The following is a 19,882-nucleotide window of genomic DNA, read 5'->3' as shown; positions in this document are numbered from 1 at the left end:
ATAGTGTCAGGAATACAAACATGTATTCCTGACACTATAGTCCTGAAGTGGCTGTTTAGGTTACCAACCCCCATCCGATCTCAGTAAAAAAAAAAAAGGTCTCACCGCAGCTGGCTCCTCCTTGCACTGCCTACATGGCTGGGATCCTCTTGATGATCTCAGCCAATCAAAGCTTTCCCATAGGAAAGCATTGTAAGGCAATATGCAGAGCATGGAGATGCGGAACGTACTTACTGCACACAGTGCAGCACTGAAATAGGAGGCACTAGTGGAGTCGCTGTGTAACACTGATACAGGAAACACCTGTAGTTGCCTTCTGAGTGACTGTCACTAGAGGTATTACTAGGCAGCAATGTATACACTGCCTCTTCCATGAAAAGGTAGTGTTTACATTGAAAAGCCTGCAGGGACATGCTATAGAGACCAGAACCACCACATTAAGCTGTAGTGGTTCTAGTGACTATAGTGCCCCTTTAAACAGATTCTATAGTGTTAGGAATACAAATCTGTACTATAGTGCCCTTTGGTCCCTACCTCCCTTGCAACCCCTTCTCCTCCGGTATAAAAAAACCTTTAATCACTTACCCACTTCCAGCAACAATATGCCTCGGTGCCCTACCTCCTTTGAAGTCATCTGACAGGGAGGCATGATGCTCATCTACTGCGAGCATGTTAGGCCCTCCCCATAGGAAAGCATTGCTTCAATGACACAATGGTCATACTATATTATTGCCCTTCAACATAATATCAATTGGTTTCAAATAAGGATAGCCACTACATTAGTTTGTTTTATATAGTGGCGTAAGGACTCTTTTGCCTATTATCCACCACGATACCCTTTGGATAGTAGATTGGGACTTTGACTTTCTTACTCAAGTTGAACAATTACATTTGTATTGTGGATAGTTTTCCTTTTAAGCTTATTAGCATGTCTTGTAACAAAACCACATGAACTCTTCTTATCGAGAGTTATTGAGAAACCCAAACTAAACTTCAGACATAATTATTGATCTGTATTCAGTTCAACATCATAAAAACCAGCTTTAATATATTTGCTTACTGATCTGAACATAACTACTTTACATTCTATTTTTTCCACTTGTAAATGTTGGTTCCTAATCAGACGGGTAATGTGCCAAATCATAACAAGAACAGACGCACATTTCACGCAAACGCATGAAATCCCCAGTCATCATGGATAAGAACCAGAAAGATCAAATCATAAATGACAGCTGCAAAATCCCAATGTAAAGAAACCATTAAGTAGCTTGTGGTTAAAATATATAAATAATCCTATTAAATAAAGCTGATTACACATTGTAAATAATGCAAACAGTATTAGTAATTAATTAATTAATTTGCAGCTAAAATGTAAACAAACTACAAAAGAAAGCTATTTTACTTTCATATAATATTTTTCTTATAGTGCAGACATCAACATAGAGCTCCCTCTGGTGGCAGAATAATAATATTTTTTTTCAGTACTATTTAACTACTGTTGCGACCCCTTGTGGTCATTCGGCATTACTGCACCACATTATCAATATGAACCAACACCAGTGATCTTAAGGGCTAACATTCTAGCATTGGGAAGACCTCTGGTGGTCATACTATATTATTGCACATCATCAATATTATCAATTAGTTTCAAATAAGGATAGCCACTACGTTAGTTTGTTTTATATAGTGACATCAGGATTATTTTGCCTATTATCCACCACGATACCCTTTGGATAGTAGATTGGGACTTTGACTTTCTTACTCAAGTTGAACAATTACATTTGTATTGTGGATAGTTTTCCTTTTAAGCTTATTAGCTATGTTTTTTTTTTTAGCATGTCTTGTAACAAAACCACATGAACTCTTCTTATCGAGAGTTATTGAAAAACCCAAACTAAACTTCAGACATAATTATTGATCTGTATTCAGTTCAACATCATAAAAAAAACAGCTTTAATGTATTTGTTTACTGATCTGAACATAACTACTTTACATTCTATTTTTTCCACCTGTAAATGTTGGTTCCTAATCAGACGGGTAATGTGCCAAGTCGTAACAAGAACAGATGCACATTTCACGCAAACGCATGAAATCCCCAGTCATCATATGTAAGAACCAGAAGGATCAAACCATAAATGATAGCTGCAAAATCCCAATGTAAAGAAACCATTAAGTAGCTTGTGGTTAAAATATATAAATAATCCTATTAAATAAAGCTGATTACACATTGTAAATAATGCAAACGGTATTAGTAATTAATTGATTAATTTGCAGTTAAAATTTAAAAAAACTACAAAAGAAAGCTATTTTTCTTTCATATAATATTTTTCTTATAGTGCAGACATCAACATAGAGCTCCCTCTGGTGGCAGAATAGTAATAATTTTTTTCAGTACTATTTAACTACTGTTGCGACCCCTTGTGGTCATTCGGCATTACTGCACCACATTATCAATATGAACCAACACCAGTGATCTTAAGGGCTAACATTCTAGCATTGGGAAGACCTCTGGTGGTCATACTATATTATTGCACATCATCAATATTATCAATTAGTTTCAAATAAGGATAGCCACTACGTTAGTTTGTTTTATATAGTGACATCAGGATTCTTTTGCGTATTATCCACTATGATACTCTTTGGAAAGTAGATTTGGACTTTGACTTTCTTACTCAAGTTGAACAATTACATTTGTACTGTGGATAGTTTTTTTCTTTTCAGCTAATTAGCTATGGGTTTTTACATTTCTTGTAATAAAACCTCACATTCTCTTCTTATCAAGAGTAATTGAGGAATCCAAACTAAACTGCAAACATTCACACAAAATGGTTGATCTGCATACAATTCAATATTATAAAAACACAGCTTCACTTTATTTGCTTATTGATCTAAACCCCTAATGTAGCTACTTTATATTCTAATTTTTTACTCTTTGTATGAATGTTGGTTCTTAATCAGATGGGTAATATGCCAGGTCGTAACAAGAACAAATGTACATTTCACGCAAATGCATGAAATCCTACCTCCAAGGTCATCATATATAAGAACTAGAAAGTGCAAATGGTGAGTGAAAGCTGTGAAATCCTAATGTAAAGAAACCCTTAAGTAACATGTGGTTAAAAAATATAAATCATCCTATTAAAGGCATCACGTCCCCCCGTCCCGCCCCTCCCCCAGTAAAAAAAAAAAGGGGGGGGGTTAAAAACCATTTATTCCCTTACCTTAGCCCAGCGCAGATGACCCTCGGCGCTGGGTCAATGCTCCACCCCCTCTGACGTCACGCGATGAGCGAGCTCTAATGCGCGCATTAGACCTCCCCATAGGAAATCTTTCAATCAATGCTTTCCTATGGGGAAAAATCTGACGCTGTACGTTCTCATGCAGTTTTGCAGTTAAAATGTAAACAAAGTACAAAAGAAAGCTATTGTGCTTTCATATAATATATGCACACACCGTAACCAATCACAACTCAAATCTCACATTTGCAATGCCCACTGACCCTTTTTTTTTCTTATAAGAGTCGTAAACACCAGAGCTCCATCACCAATGTTCTGTTTAATAATATTTCTCACAATTGCCTCAGGTGTGGTGACAGATGTTTAGTGATGTTTACTATTTTGTTTAGTACTCTCTCTGAACTGCCTCAGTAAGTGTTTTTCCATTCTTCACATTTAACAATATTTTTTCTGGTCCTGCTCTCACAAGAAGTGGTCTTTTGCAGATGGCAGCACAGTGAGCATTCATGTGAAGTCAGTGCCATTAGTCAGTGCAAACCAGAGGTTGTCTGGGTGACCAGGGCCGCCATCAGGGGGTGACAACCATGACGGTTGTCACGGGCCCGGCGGCCCTGGGGGGCCCGGACTGCTCTGGCAGTCCTGGGCCCCACTTTCCCTCCCTGCACACATAGATAGCGAATATCGCTATCTATGTGTACAGCCGCGGGCCCCCGGCTCCCTGTTACCGCAGAGGGGGCCCAGGCAGCACACAGCTTCTTCTCTCTTGTAATAACTCTCGCGAGACCCGGTTGCCATGGCAACGCTCCGCGGGTCTCGCGAGAGTTATTGGAACAGAGGAGAGAAGAGAAGCTGTGTGCTGCCTGGGCCCCAGGGATCATGGAATCTCCCCCCTCCCTGGACAAGGTAAGCAGGGAGGGGGGAGAAACATGTAATTAGATAAAAAAAAATAAAAAATTATGTAAAAAATTTTCCCCCGTCCTCTGAGTCCCACCGGGTGGCCCATGCACTTAGGGCCACCCGGAGGGCTTGTATCAGCAGGGGCCCGGTCGGGCGCTCTTTCCCCCCCACAACCGGGCCCCTTGCTTTCCGGCAGCCGGCTGGGAGGGAGTGAGGATGGGGGATCCTCACTCCCATCATCCTCAGGCACCACACTGGAACCCCATAGAATCCACCCTCCAGCAAAAGGTAGGAAACTGGAGGGTGGGTTTAAAAATGTACATTTTACATATGTGTCAGTATGTCTGTGTGTCAGTATGTCTGTTTGTCTGTGTGTCAATATATCTGTCTGTGTGTCTGTATATGTCTGTTTGTCTGTGTGTCAGTATGTCTGTTTGTCTGTGTGTCAATATATCTGTGTGTGTCAGTAGGTCTGTCTGTGTGTCAAAATATTTGTGTGTGTCAGTATATCTATGTGTGTGTGTTAGTATGTCTGTCAGTGCATGTGCATGCATGTGTCAGTCTCTGTATGTGTCTGTGTGTGTCAGTATATGTGCCTGGATGTGTGTCAGTATTTCTCAGTGTATATGGGTGTCAGTGTGTCTGTCAGTGTGTGTGTGTCAGTATCTCGGTCAGTGTATGTGCCTGTGTGTGGGTGTCAGTATTTCTGTCAGTGTATGTGTGTCAGTATGTTGATCAGTGTGTGTGTCAGTATGTCTGTATATAAGCCTGTGTGTGTCTGTCAGTACGTCTACCAGTGTATGTGTCTGTGTGTGTCAATATATGTACCTGTGTGTCAGTATGTCTGTCAGTGTATGTGCCTGCTTATCTGTATGTAGTCAGTGTATGTATCTGTGTATCTGCTTGTGTGTCAGAGTATGTACCTGTGCATCTGAGCCGCAGCTTTATATACAAATACACCCCTCCATTCAAACTTCAACACTACATACAAGCACACTCCTACATTCAAAAACAAACACTACACATAAATGCACACTTGCATTCAAACTCCAGTACCACATACAAACACATTAACACAAACATACTTCATACAAACACATGCTTACATTCAAACACACAAAACAGTGCTAAATACAACCCTGCAAGCATGGGAAATTGGTAGAGCCCCACCTGTCAAAGCATTGTTAGAGTTGCACGACAGATGGGGTTCTACCTTTACTCCAATCTTGCAATTGGGTGTCCCAATAAAATTCATTCTATTTAATGCCGCCACTGCATTGGGATGGATGCCGTGATTGCATACCAGGGAGTGAGGGGCGACGGCGGCAGGGCCCAGGGGGCCCAAGCAAGCGGGTCCAGTCGTTATTAAAGACGGCCCTGCACACACACACACTGCATACACTGACACAACACACACACTGCATACACTGACACAACACACACTCTGCATACACTAACACAACACACACTGCATACACTAATACAACACACTCTGCATACACTGACACAACACACTCTGCATACACTGACACAAGACACACTCTGCATACACTGACACAAGACACACTCTGCAAACACTGACACAACACACACTCTGCAAACACTGACACAACACACACTCTGCAAACACTGATACAACACACACTCTGCAAACACTGACACAACACACACTGCATACACGAATACAACACACACACACACTGCATACACTAACACACACACACTGCATACACTAACACACACTGCATACACTAATACAATACACACACTGCATTCACTAATACAACATGCACTCTGCATACACTACACACTAACACACTCACTGCATCCACTATACTGACACACACTCTGCATTCACTACACTAACACACACTCTGCATCCGCTACACACTAACACACTCTCTGCATTCACTACACATTAACACTCTGCATTCACTACACTAACACACACTCTGCATCCGCTACACATTAACACACACTCTGCATCCGCTACACATTAACACACACTCTGCATTCACTACAAATTTACACACACTACATTCATTACACTGACACACTCTGCATTCACTACACCCTAACACACACTCTGCATTTATTACACCCTAACACACACTCTGCATTTATTACACACTAACACACACTCTGCATTTATTACACACTAACACACACTCTGCATTCACTAAACTATGCACACACTCTGGATTCACTATACTGACACACACTCTGCATTCACTACACTAACATACACTCTGCATTAACTGTACACACAGCATCCACTACACAAACATCCTGTATTCACAGTACACACACTACATCCACCATAAATTGAAACACTCTGCCTTCACTATACACAGACACTGTGTCTAATACACACACTACATCCACTACAGACACTGCATCCACTAAACACATTTCATATAGTACATACAAACACTACATCCACTACACAAACACACACTACATCCACTACTCAACACACACTCTATGTTCACTATACACACTGCATCCGCTACACAAACACACACTCTGCATTCACTGCACAAACAGTATCTAATACACACAAACACTACATCCATTACACACATTCTAATTTACTTCTACCATACACACCACATTCAGTCCTGCATCATTGTCAGCGAACTAGGTAGGGTGTGGGCGGGCCCGGGAGGGAGGGGGGGGGGGCCAGACCTTGTGCTTTGTCAGGGGCCCCAAAATTTCTGATGGCAGCCCTGTGGGTGACTATAGTGTCCCTTTAAGAATCACTAAACCAGAATATCCCTTTTCTTTTTTTTCCTGTTAGTGCAGTTATCAACATAGAGCCCCCTTTGGTGGCAGTTTGATTTTTTTTTCAGCACAAATATTTAAGTACTGTAGCGACCCCTTGTGGCCATACAGAATTACAGAACCATGTTATCAATATGAACCAACATCAGTTATCTTTAGGGCTAGGATTCCAAGATTGGGAAGACCTCTGGTGGCCATACTATATTAATGCATTTTACCAACAAAAAAAAAACCCCGGCAGGGTCAACTAAGCCCTTCATCCTTCCGAGGTCGATAAAATGAGTCCCATCAATTGGATAATAAAAACATCTATTACTATCTATTACTAGTCAGCTGCCGATTTGGTTAATTCCGAGAGCGTGTGCTGAAAAACACTTTGAGTCCCACTGGGAGAAAGGTGCTATATGAATACTAGTTATTATTATCATCATTTTTCAGTACTAATATTTAAGTGCTGTAGCGATCCCTTGTGGCCATACAGAATTACAGAACCATATTATCAATATGAACCAACATCAGTGATCTTTAGGGCTACGATTCCAAGTCCTCTGGTGGCCATACTATATTAATGCATTTTACTAAAAATAGCAATTAGTTTCAAGTAAGGATAGCCACTACACTAATTTGTTTAATACAGAGTCATCTGGACTCTTTGGTCTATTATTCACCATGACACTCTTCGCAAAGTAGATTTGTACTTTGACTCTTACTCAAGTTAAACTGTTGGTTTTCTATTGTGAGTAGATATTAGATTATTATTAGTTAAGTTTTATCTAAAAATAATAAGTTTATCTAAATAATCAGTAAACCTTGGGTGGGGTGCGGCACCTGACTGCATTGAGCATGCAGAACGTTCATAGACTCGCAGGGAGCACACTGCTGACTAATCCTGAGCCCGGTCCCCCCCACCCTCTTTGTACCGGTGGGGGATATCCTGGTCCCCACTGGTGTATTGTCGTGGCCAGCCCGACGTAACTTCAAGCTACCTGGTGATATGGAAGGCCGAGGCCTAGCAACCCACATGGCCGTCCTGCTAAGGCCAACAGCCGTGGACACCTTACCATGCTTACCTCCACGCATGGAACAGTTCCTCCTATCATTCGACCACATTTGCTAGCTGTTTTGAGCAAAGCTTCAGGACCAGAGATCTACCTCCACTCCAGCTGGCAGATTCTCAAACCCCCAAAACCACACTACTGCCCATCGTCGCCTACTTCACCGCTATCATCATCTCCCCAGGGGGACACTGCAGAAAAGACGGCGCAGAATTCCAGCGCGTAAGTTGTCCTACCTTCAAGGCTTTAGTCTGCAAGTTCCTGACGACCCGTGCCCACTGTGGAGAAACAAGTCTCTCCACTCTCAGGACAGCCAGCCTGAACCACACGTGTGCACAACTGACCACAGAGTATGCACTGCCGATGTACAGCGAACCCAAACCTCAAATACTGCCCTGGATCAAAGCACTCCAGACTGTCTGATGCCCTGGCTCGGTCGGAGACTCTTTGGATCAACTGATAACAGTTACATTCAGGCCTCACAATCTCTCGGTATTGGCTAAGGGGCCAGCACAAATTACCGGTAGCCCAGTACCTCTAATATTGTTTTCTCCTTCGATTGATGCTTATTGCAATCCAGTTATTTTGATCTGCCATGAGTGCATTACCTATACAGCTACACTAGGCTACTCTACCCACCCAGTGGTACTTTTATGTTAATATATTCTATAACTCTGTTCCATAATTCATGTAATCTACTAGATTATTCCATTCATAGAAAAGTGCTCTTGCTGTCTTCTTTACTAACGCTTAAAAAGAAAAAAAAAGTGCAGTCTTTCTCTGACATTTTGTGTGAAGCCTACAATAATATGTATTGTTTTTGTCATATGTTGATGCAATGTCTAAATGAGCCTGTGTGATACCCTATGCACTGCAAACATAAAGAATTATAATAAATAAATAAGTAAACAAGTAAACCTTGGGCGAAACACTATTGGTTCAGTGATAAAACAGTACTTACCGTATCTTGATATTGCTGCTGTGGCGATTAATGCTTGCCTGTATTTTCATGCACATCCAAAATAAATTTAAAAACCAGTATGGACCATTGAGACTCACTCTTTTATAGTCAGGTTAAAAAACCATTAAGACTAACCCAGTAAAAGTCTTCTCCCATGGAATACTCACACAAAGAGCCCCAACTCCTGAGAACGCATGTCTCATAAACTCTTAAAAGCTTTATTGTGGAATCAAAAGTTAACTACAAACCTTTCACTAACATTGCTGAAATCAACACAATGTAAAAGTAATAAATCACAGTCTCTGCTTTCACTCAATTCTGAATCAGTAGCTAACATTTTAATCTCTATTACAGATAAAAGTTTTACTTTTCCACTCTATTGGGTAACTTTGGTTCTTAATCAGATGGGTAATGTGCCAAATCGTAACAAGGACAGATGCACATTTCACACAGACACATGAACTACCCTGTCATCCTATATAAGAACCAGAAGGATCAATTTGGGATGAGCGCTGTGAAATCCCAATTTGAAGAAACCCTTAAGTAACTTGTGGTTAAAAAAAATAAATACATAATCCTATTCAATAAAGCTAATAACACATTGTAAATCATGCAAACAGTATTGTGTAATTAATAAACTAATTTGTAGTTAAAAAAAATGTTTCAAGTTTTAAAAATAGCTATTCGTCTTTCACATAATATATGCACGCATATATTTTTTCCTCGTAAGAGTCGTAAGCACCAGAGCTCATTGCCAGCTATGTTCCATTCAATAATATTTCCCATAATTGCCCCTAGAGTGACAACAGATGTTTAGTACTCTCTCAGCAAGGGAATCTGGGTTCACCACTTTATACAATATTGTTTCTGGTCCTGCTGTCACAAGAAGTGTTCTTTTGTAGATGGTGGTGCAGTGAGTGCTCCTGCATGGTTGAGTCAATGCCAGATCTATGTTGATTGACACAGGAGTCATGCTTTAGGCTTTGTGTTTTCTGTGCAGCAAAAACCAAAGAGTTATGGTGGGGTAAAAGCTGATAGAAAAAAAAACTTCCGCCTCAATATCAGTGGATAGTAAATACATTCCTAAATACAGATCTGCACACACCAAACAACCTATAAGACTTGCTTTTCCCACAGAAATCTCAAATTCCATCGCTGTGCCGGTCTCGCTACGGCTTAGCCCACCTTGCTGCACCTCCATGTCTGAGATTTTTAGCCAGTCCAAAGCTTTCCCTTAGGAATGCATGGGTAAGTTATTGTGCATGTGCAGTAATATACTGCGCCAATCAGCATCTCCTGGATGGGATGCATTGAATCAATGCATCTCTATGCGGAGCATTCAGTGTCTCCATGCAGTGCGTGGCAATCCTGTGCAGCACCTACACAGGAGCGTGAGGATGTCCAGTATCACTTAGTAAAACTCTGATAAAATCTCAGATGCGCCTCTAGTGGCTTTGGGACAGGGACACTGCAAACAGAACACTTCAATGAGATGAAGTGGTCTGGGTGACTAGAGTGTCTCTTTAATAATTACTAAACAAGAATATAATTTTATTTTTTTTCTTATAGTGCAGATATCAACATAGAGCCCCCTCTGGTGGCAGAATAATAATAGCTTTTTCCAGTACGGTAGCTAAGTTGGTAAATTTCTTGATTACAAAGCCAGTTCAAAAATGCAAGGTCACAGGTTCAAATCCCAGCAGGGCAAACTCAGCCCCTCATCCTTCCGAGGTTGATAAAATGAGTCCCATGAATTGGGTAATAATAACATCTATTACTATTCATCATGCGCTGAAAAACACTTTGAGTCCCACTGGGAGAAAGGTGCTATATAAATACTAGTTATTATTATTACTATTATCATTTTTCAGTACTAATATTTAAGTACTGTGGCGACCCCTTGTGGCCATACAGAATTACAGAACCATGTTATCAATATGAACCAACATCAGTGATCTTTAGGGCTACGATTCCTAGATTGGGAGGACCTCTGGTGGCCATACTATATTAATGCATTTTACTAAAAATAGCAATTAGTTTCAAGTAAGGATAGCGACTACACTAATTTGTTTAATACAGAGTCATCTGGACTCTTTGGTCTATTATTCACTATGACACTCTTCTTCGCAAAGTAGATTTGTACTTTGACTCTTACTCAAATTAAACTGTTAAGTTTCAATTGTGAATAGGTCTTTTTTTTTATCCATTCCTTTATTATAAAAGTTAAATTGTATCTTTAAATAATACAATGTTTATCGAAATAACTAGTGGTCGATCTGAAGCTAATAACCCTTGGTCCAGTGTTAGATCAGTCTGACCATCGAGAGTCATTCTTTCATAGACATTACAAAAACACATTAAAATTTTACTGCCATGGTACACTGACAAAGAGATCGCCAACTCGCGTGAATAATTTGGCTAATAAAATAAAGATTTATATTGGAAATATAAAGTAACTAGTAACGTTTTGATACAATTATTGACTACGATATTATTACCAACTCAAAATCTACTTTCCTCTTGTTTCCCTGTATTATAAATTTCAACCTTACGTTCTAATCTTTGTTACAGAAAACAATCTACCTTTATACTACATTAGGTGATATTGGTTCTTGATCAGATGGGTAATGTGCCAAGTCGTAACAAGAACGGATGCACATTTCACGCAATCGCATGACATACCCAGTCATCATATGTAAGAACCAGAAGGATCGAATTGTGATTGAAAACTGCGATATCCCAATGTGAAGGACCCCTTAGCTAGCTTGTGGTGATGACTTGTAAAGACGATAATTCTCTTAAATAAAGCTGATCAAACATTATAATTAATGAAAACAGCATTGTGTAATTAATGAACGAAATTGTAGTTAAAATTTAAAAAAGTACAAAAGATAGCTATTTTTCTTTCGGTTAATATATGCACGGACTGCAGCCAATCACAGCGGAAAGATCACACTTGCGACGCTCATAGGCTCTCTTTTTTTTCAATAAGTGTCGTAAACACCATTTCCAACTACGTTCCGGCAGATGTTTAGTGAGCTCTTTAGTGAGTGGCGACAGATGTTTCGCGATCTCTTGTGTTTCGCACTCTCTCTTTGCAGTCTCGGCGTTCTGCCTGCACGTTCCATGACGTTGTTTCTGTTCGAACTCTCGCGAGAAGTGTTCTTTTTGCAGATGGCGGCGCAGTGAGTGCTCACGCGTGGTGGAGTTGGTGCCGGGTACTAGGTTGATTGATACACGGGTGACGTGGAGCCGCCAGGATGCAGCACGACGATGTGAGCAGAGATATTGGCTGTGTTTAATGTGATCTGATGGGGGACCAGGTTCTGGAAGTTAATGTAATGGTTGTCAGAGTAATATGGACTCCACTACACTATACAGACCTGGGGCAACTTTGTAATGTGCAGCATGGGTGGCAAAAAGAGCAGAAGGAGTATAGATCGGGGGGAATTGGGTTTTAAATAAATATAACAGACCCTTGGTTGGCTCTCCGTGTAACTATTAATGGTTGGAGCAGAACCTCTTATTTATCAAATATACTCAATAAATTACTGTTTGTGTCAGCACTTCTCTCCCCAGTGCAATGTAGAACTCTCTGAAACAAATAATATTCCTTTCAAGTTATTTTCATGAACACGTTTTTTTTTTTTTCATTAAATATATATATATCCTTTTAAACAATAATATTGAAAAGCTAATTAGCACATTATTTGTTATAATAATCTGTAAACCTATTATATAACAGTTGACGAGTGGGCCATCAAGATTATGTCTTGTTCATCATATCAATTCTTGTAAAAAAAATTAAAAATAAAGTTAATGTACTAGTTGTGACAATTACATTTTGAACAGTGATATAGAACAGTTTCCTGTGGTGTGAGCTGGGCAGTAAATAGTGCTGTGTATGCTCTCACGTTTAGGAGGATGACTTACATTAGGTACTTAGGCAGCAAAATGTCTCCGGCTCCATCCAGTGGTCATCTATCAGACTATTTGAGAACGGTTTGATACTCACTTTGATTTTTGTGTTACTGATCCTTCCACAATGTCATGCCAAATCACAACAGGTTTAGACAGTATTCATTGTATTGAGAGCCATGAGCTGACACTCTCAGCCAAGGAATTTTGTATAAACTTGGTGTGATAAGCAGATGTATGAAATTCTGCTTTACCAGATAAACGCAGTGCAGTGGTAGACAACTTTCGTCACTCCAGATGTTGCTCTTGTAGCCATAATGCTGGCAAAGCATTAATGAAGATGTAGTCCAAAACATCTGTAGCGCCGAAGGTTGCCTAGCCCTTTCATAGCAGAAGGACTGCAGTCACTCAACACAGCAAGGTTAGCGTCAAACCGTTTGTAAACAGTTTGACATATCACCGTCAGTCAGTGCTAAGGGACTCCCGGCAACGTGACCACTGCAACATGCAATGGGTCTAGAGTTTATTCAACAAAATATAATCTCTTAGTGACAATGGTTTTAATAGTGTCCTGGGTCTCAAGAGACAGAGGGAGAATACTAATATTGTATGTGGGTCATTATATAGAGATTTGTCATGTATGTTCATTATTATAAGTTTTTCTTTTTTTCCCTTTCAGGTTATCTGGGATATTGTGGGAAACAAACAGTTTTGCTCCTTCAAAATAAAGTGAGTATTGGAACATGTATGTCTGAGAAAAAAACGTATTGGCAGATGTATTTATCAAGAAAAAGCTGGCATAAAATGTGACACAGTTTAGTAGGAATATTCCACTTGTTTCCATGATAATTGCTTCTTGTTCTACCACTCACTTGTTAATTTTGTAAATAGTTACCAATAATTGCATTCATTTGTGCTTTAGATTTCAAAGTCTTGCATTCATTTGTGCTTTAGATTTCAAAGTCTTGCATTCATTTGTGCTTTAGATTTAGATTTCGCCATATTACGGACAATGGTGCATATACTAGTTCAAGTATCCTTTCACACTTGTATCTGCACAGTAATAAATCTGTATTTGGCATTTAAAAGTGTTTACTAGAATAGTGTGTATAACAACTATAACAGTGTATAACAACAAAACAAATCGTGTTCATTGAATCATCCAAGTAGAATGAAAGTTTATTTTATAGTCCACTAACAAGTCTTCACTTGCCATCACCAACATTGTTATATGGTTATGAATAGAAACAAGTATTCCTAACATAATAAAGTTCTCCTCAATAGTTAGTTTCAGAGACCTCTCCCCACTACCCCTTTAATTCTATTAAAAAAATGTAAGAAAAAGATTTTGCTCTCCTTTTTATCGAGAACTGTGACTCAATCACTGTTGCTTCCTTTCTCCTCCCCCCACAACATCACCCTGGAGGCATCGCTGTCTGGCTTTTCATCCAATGCTTCTCATGTAGAAACCTTGGGGAAAAGATGGGCATGTACAGCAAGCACAGCATTCATCTAGTCAAAGGCTTCTCATAGAGAAGCACTGAATCCAGTGCTTCCATATGAACTGCTTCTGATTACAATTGTCAAACTCTGTTAAAAGTGTGGAAGCGCCATTAGTGGGTGTGAGGAAGGTTGCCACAAAAGGTGTGTTTAACCCTTAAATCAAAACATTGCCTGTATATATCTACTAAACAGATTGAAGGGCTAAAATGCAAAGGGCACTGCACCCAGACCGGCTATTTGAGATGAAGTGATCTGGGTGCCTTTAATGTCCTTTTAGAGCAGCTCTGTCACTTTCTGAGTTCTTTGCCACTTGCAGTGAGGTGGCTGGAGGGTGTAAGGTAAGGTAAGGTGAGGTTTACTTAACTGGACCTATTACTCATGGCCATCGACTTCCTGCTGTTCCTCTTCAGCTTCTGGTGCTTCATCTGCCTGGAGCTGACGTCAGTGCTGTACTTTCGCACATATTAATAATAAATGAAAAAAATGAAAGTTTTTCTGTAAACATTAAATACATTGTACTATACATCGGTACAAGTGTTTGTCATGTTTGTGTTATTCCAATTATGTATGAGTGCTTGTCCATAATATGGAAGGGAGTTTCCTAATATTGGTCCTAAAAAGATTAAACTTATACATTTTTCCATTTCTTGTGCGGGAGAAGAGTTCTATTGTGGTTTTGTTTCATTTTCAGAACAAAGACGCAAAGCTTCTGTCGTAATGAATACAATATAACTGGGTTGTGTAATCGTTCTTCATGTCCCCTTGCAAACAGCCAGTATGCTACCATTAAAGAGGAAAAAGGTAAGATAAGCTATATGTACACTGCATGATATCTAAGAATGTCTCTCTGTCAAATGAGGACTAAATTGTTACTGGCAGTGCAGGGCTTGGCTCACTCTCTGAGAATGCTCATCTGACGCTCTTAGTGATTGGGAGAGGACTTAAATCAGTGGAAATAGCAAGAGCTTCTAGTTCTATAGCTGGCTGTGAATGGCCGACCAGGAGTTCCCAGGTAAGTTGTTAAGCTATTTGCATATGGTTTGAGTACTTGCCCTGGGAGAGTGCACGCCTGGCAGTGTAACTGCAACAGTGTATTCTAGTGGTTATGGTGTTTGGAGTGTTCCTTTAAAGTTGTTAAAACTAAGTAAGGTACCAGAATCTATATTCTAGCTGGAATTCCATTAGGTTTGTGGTCTGTGTGTATGTAAAGTTATTTCACAGTCCAGCTGTGCATAAACCATCCTAATATTAATCCATAGTTTCCATGCACATAGAAACAAGACTTATAAACCCATAAATACATCATTAGCAGCAACATACATAGATTGCTTATGGGTGAAATAATCCTCCTACTAATAATCCTCCTACTTAAAGGACCACTCTAGGCACCCAGACCACTTCAGCTTAATGAAGTGGTCTGTGTGCCAGGTCCAGCTAGGGTTAACTAATTGTTTTATAAACATAGCAGTTTCAGAGAAACTGCTATGTTTATCAATTAGTTAAGCCTTCCCCTATTTCCTCTAGTGGCTGTCTCACTGACAGCCGCTAGAGGCGCTTGCGTGATTCTCACTGTGAAAATCACAGTGAGAGCACGCAAGCGTCCATAGGAAAGCATTATGAATGCTTTCCTATGTGACTGGCTGAATGCGCGCGCAGCTCTTGCCGCGCGTGCGCATTCAGCCGACGGGGAGGAACGGAGGCGGAGAGGAGGAGGAGAGCTCCCCGCCCAGCGCTGGAGGTAAGTTTTTACCCCTTTCCAGAGCCGGGCGGGAGGGGGTCCCTGAGGGTGGGGGCACCCTCAGGGCACTCTAGTGCCAGGAAAACGAGTATGCTTTCCTGGCACTAGAGTGGTCCTTTAAGGTATAAAATACCAAAATGGCACAGTAACCCTAGAAAATACACAAGCCATATAACTGGAAAAATATATTTATTAAATAGGGAGTGAAATGCGTGCACCACCTCTAACACTAAAAATAAAAGAAATTTAAGATAAGTAAAATTTGATCTTTCTTATGTAATTTCGTTTTTTTTTCTTTTTTTCTTACATAGGCATCTGCTACTTGTATATGAAGACCATAGAAAGAGCCGCTTTTCCAGCTCGGTTGTGGGAAAGGGTAAGGGCAGGAACAGCAGATAAAATATAAAAAAAAAAAATATTTTTTTTTTTTTTTTTTTTTTTTTTAAGGAAACATGAATCAGATGGGCTTTCTACTCATAATGCAAATTGCAATGTTCTTTTCCTTACAGGTTCGTCTAAGCAAGAATTATGAGCGGGCATTGGAGCAGATCGATGAGAATCTAATATACTGGCCCCGGTTTATCAGACATAAATGTAAACAGAGATTTACCAAGATTACACAGTACCTCATTCGTATCCGTAAACTCACTTTAAAGAGGCAGTAAGTAATTACCTGACCCTTTTTTTTTTTTAAGTTAATTATTTTATGGATAGTGGATACAAGGAACATTTAGGCTACTTTTACTTTGGCTTTTAAAGAAAAAGTCAGCAAAAAAGTGTGTTATCAGTCCACATTGCAATGCTAAGTTATTGCTCTCTAGTTTCCTGTAACCAATCTTACATATTTTGTTCTTTGTACACAGACGTAAATTGGTGCCCTTGAGTAGGAAGGTGGAAAGAAGAGAAAAGAGGAGAGAGGTAATGTTAAGATCCTAAGTTGAAGCTATATAAATTGTAGGAGTGGCTGTGAACTCTTGATTCCTAGGTTAACACGTCTGAAAAGTTGGAGGTGTTAATCCTTTACCGACTCTTTGTGATGTAGTCTGTGTGTTTACAAAGTTTGTGATTTTACACTTCATTAAATATGGTTTATCTTATCCCATTAACTCAGGAAAAAGCTCTGGTGGCTGCTCAGCTGGACAACGCAATAGAGAAAGAATTACTGGAACGTCTCAAACAGGGAGCGGTAAGAAAAATAGCTTTTATGTGACTTTATCTATTCTGGTGGTAAACTAGGTCTTACTCTTGCACACTGTCCTATCCAGACACTCTTCTGTCTTGTTTTGGGTTTATAGTCATCTACATAATTGGGTAATGGAGATACTCCTGAGGTAGGGCCTAAAAATGGAAGAAGCTTGGGACACCTGAAGTCCTCTTATGAGTGATGCTTGGCATCATTAGTTTATTTGGTAGTTTCAACATAGTCAAGAAGCAACAATTGTCTTAAAGGAAATAGCTTGGCTTATTTATTTATTTTGTTTTGTTTTTTTTGTAATGTCTTTCTCTGACATACTTTCTTTCACAGTATGGAGATATCTATAACTTCCCCATCCAAGCATTTGATAAAGCATTGGAACAGCAGGAAGAGGCTAGTGCCTCAGAGTCTGAAGAAGAAGGGGAGGAGGAGGAAGAGGAGGATGATGATGTAAGTACTGACACCCTGGAAAGTTTAAGCGTGAATATATAATTTCATCATCCTATTTGAGAGTAAATTTTAGGTATAGGAAGCAAATGTCAGAAGGCGCAAGTTCGGTGACCAATACTACTTCGGAAGTCACTTCAGAAATCGAAGAAAGCAGTGCAAAGCTAGCATTCACGTACTCTGACTAGAAACAATATTTTTTGCAGATGAATGTTTGTTTTAGTAGTAAAATTGCACATATGTTTTTGGCCATTACTTAAATAATAGGGCTGAATGTAAGTTTAGTTAAATGTTTGTGTGTTTTTGGAGTGAAAATTCTTCTATCAATAAATCAGAGCAATGTGTTTTCTTGAGTGATGATGTGAGGTATAAAAGCAGAGGAGTGGCTGAAACAGGGAATGTCTTGATGAGGTTGTTGTTAAGATGTTTGTTTCTGATCAAACAGTCCATGGATTTATCACGCAGGCTGCCTATTGTGCTATATTTAAGTTTACCATAACATGCAAAACAGTATATATAGAATTATCTCTGACTATATTTAACTTTTTTTTTTTATGTGATTTGTAACAGGAAAGTGGCAAACGAGAGTTTGTTGAAGACGATGAAGTGGAAGAAAGTGATCTCAGTGACTTTGAGGTACAGCTATAGGGACAAGAGTAAATCAAATCTGTTGATGAGCTGCTTAAACCTCTCAGTAAATATAAGAGCAATAGATTACATTTTAATGCCACTGCTAAAGAAGTAGAGTGGTATAAAAGGGACACTGTAGCGTTAGGTATACTATCTGTATTCCTAACCCTGCAGTTTAAATGTCCCACTACTTAGGAGGAGGTATGCATGATTCGTTTTTAATTTGTCAGTCACTGATACAAGGTATGTGCATGGTTAATTTATCTAGAGCATGGCCCATTGGTATGCATTCAAAGATATATTTTTTGTATGAATCTTATATAATTGGAATTCCTTCTCATCACACTATTTCTTCGCAGGACATGGATAAATTGGCCATAAGTGGGGATGAAGGGAAATCATCTAGCGAAGAGTCATCAGAGGAAGAAGAAGTTGTTTCCAAAGCCAAGTCTAAGGGAAAGACACCTTTGAAAGGACCAATCAGGAAAAAGCGTGCTTATGTTGAAATAGAGTACGAACAAGAGACTGAGCCACAGCAGAAGACAAAAGCAAGTTGATTTGATTCTATTCACAGGACTATTGGACTCTTTTCTACATAAAACTATTTGCTACATAAAAGATTTTGACATGAAGCTGACAACTCAAGAATCAACCATCCTTATTGTGACAGTGCCACCTCTTGGTACATAGAATTACGACAGAAAAAATGTACTTGTCATTACATGTGTGCCAAGAAAGGTAACGGAGTGCTGGGATAAGAGGATTTATAAAGTATTTCAGAGAGTGATCTCATATTAAGCAGTTATTCAGCATCATATCTCATCTTTTGATCATTAAAAGATTTTGTGTAAATGTTCTGTACCTGTTAAAGTTTAGAAATAAATTTCTCCTTGCTCCTTGACAGACCTTCTGCAAACTCCTGCACCAACTGTAAAATATGTTATATTTTTACAATACACGTACTCTGCAACCAAACTAAAAGATTACATGTATTATACTGCTAATTATATGGTGAAAGGACGGGAGCCAGTGCAGTAAATGGTGTTTTTCCTAAATTAGATATTGTTCATAGTATGGAAACATAGAGTGTAATGGCAGATAAGAACCATTCGGCCCATCTGGTCTGCCCAATTTTCTAAATACTCTCATTAGGTCCCTGGCCTTATCTTATAGTTAGGATAGCATTGTGCCTATACCACACATGCTTAAACTCCTTCACTGTGTTAACCTCTGCCACCTTAGCTGGAAGGCTATTCCATGCATCCACTACCCTCTCAGTAAAGTAATACTTCCTGATATTTTTTAAGCCTTTGCTCCTCTAATTTAAGACTGTCCTCTTGTTGTGGTAGTTTTTCTTCTTCTTTTAAATATAGTCTCCTCCTTTACTGTGTTGATTCCCTTTTATGCATTTAAATGTTTGTCATATCCCTCTTTCTCGTCTTTCCTCCAAGCTATACATGTTAAGATCCTTTAACCTTTCCTGGTAAGTTTTATCCTGCAATCCATGAACCAGTTTAG

The 19,882-nt window shown here is 39.5% G+C and overlaps 1 protein-coding gene and 5 non-coding genes across 6 annotated transcripts; 1 reads left to right on the top strand and 5 right to left on the bottom strand.

Moving 5' to 3' along the window:
• Positions 1-1,117: 1,117 nt before the first annotated feature.
• On the bottom strand, positions 1,118-1,215 carry LOC134603922 (small nucleolar RNA U13). Its single transcript, XR_010090659.1, has one exon. It is a non-coding gene; the product is annotated as a small nucleolar RNA U13 (small nucleolar RNA).
• An 812-nt stretch (positions 1,216-2,027) lies between these two features.
• Positions 2,028-2,125, bottom strand: LOC134603920 (small nucleolar RNA U13). The gene has a single exon (XR_010090657.1). It is a non-coding gene; the product is annotated as a small nucleolar RNA U13 (small nucleolar RNA).
• An 827-nt stretch (positions 2,126-2,952) lies between these two features.
• On the bottom strand, positions 2,953-3,065 carry LOC134603924 (small nucleolar RNA U13). The gene has a single exon (XR_010090661.1). It is a non-coding gene; the product is annotated as a small nucleolar RNA U13 (small nucleolar RNA).
• Positions 3,066-9,331: 6,266 nt separating this feature from the next.
• On the bottom strand, positions 9,332-9,429 carry LOC134603923 (small nucleolar RNA U13). The gene has a single exon (XR_010090660.1). It is a non-coding gene; the product is annotated as a small nucleolar RNA U13 (small nucleolar RNA).
• Positions 9,430-11,547: 2,118 nt separating this feature from the next.
• Positions 11,548-11,645, bottom strand: LOC134603921 (small nucleolar RNA U13). The gene has a single exon (XR_010090658.1). It is a non-coding gene; the product is annotated as a small nucleolar RNA U13 (small nucleolar RNA).
• A 419-nt stretch (positions 11,646-12,064) lies between these two features.
• MAK16 (MAK16 homolog) lies at positions 12,065-19,257 on the top strand. The gene is made up of 10 exons (XM_063445525.1): positions 12,065-12,208; positions 13,531-13,580; positions 15,046-15,155; positions 16,404-16,468; positions 16,602-16,753; positions 16,956-17,010; positions 17,204-17,278; positions 17,618-17,737; positions 18,305-18,370; positions 18,724-19,257. Exons 1-10 carry the CDS (start codon positions 12,194-12,196, stop codon positions 18,919-18,921), a joined length of 906 nt encoding a protein of 301 aa, XP_063301595.1. The 5' UTR covers positions 12,065-12,193; the 3' UTR covers positions 18,922-19,257.
• The last annotated feature ends 625 nt before the right edge of the window (positions 19,258-19,882 follow it).

Source organism: Pelobates fuscus, chromosome 3 (genome assembly GCF_036172605.1).
Source record: "Pelobates fuscus isolate aPelFus1 chromosome 3, aPelFus1.pri, whole genome shotgun sequence".
NCBI classification, from domain to species: domain Eukaryota; kingdom Metazoa; phylum Chordata; class Amphibia; order Anura; family Pelobatidae; genus Pelobates; species Pelobates fuscus.
Note: the sequence above shows the minus strand (reverse complement) of the source record. Positions and strands in the feature narration are given on the sequence as shown.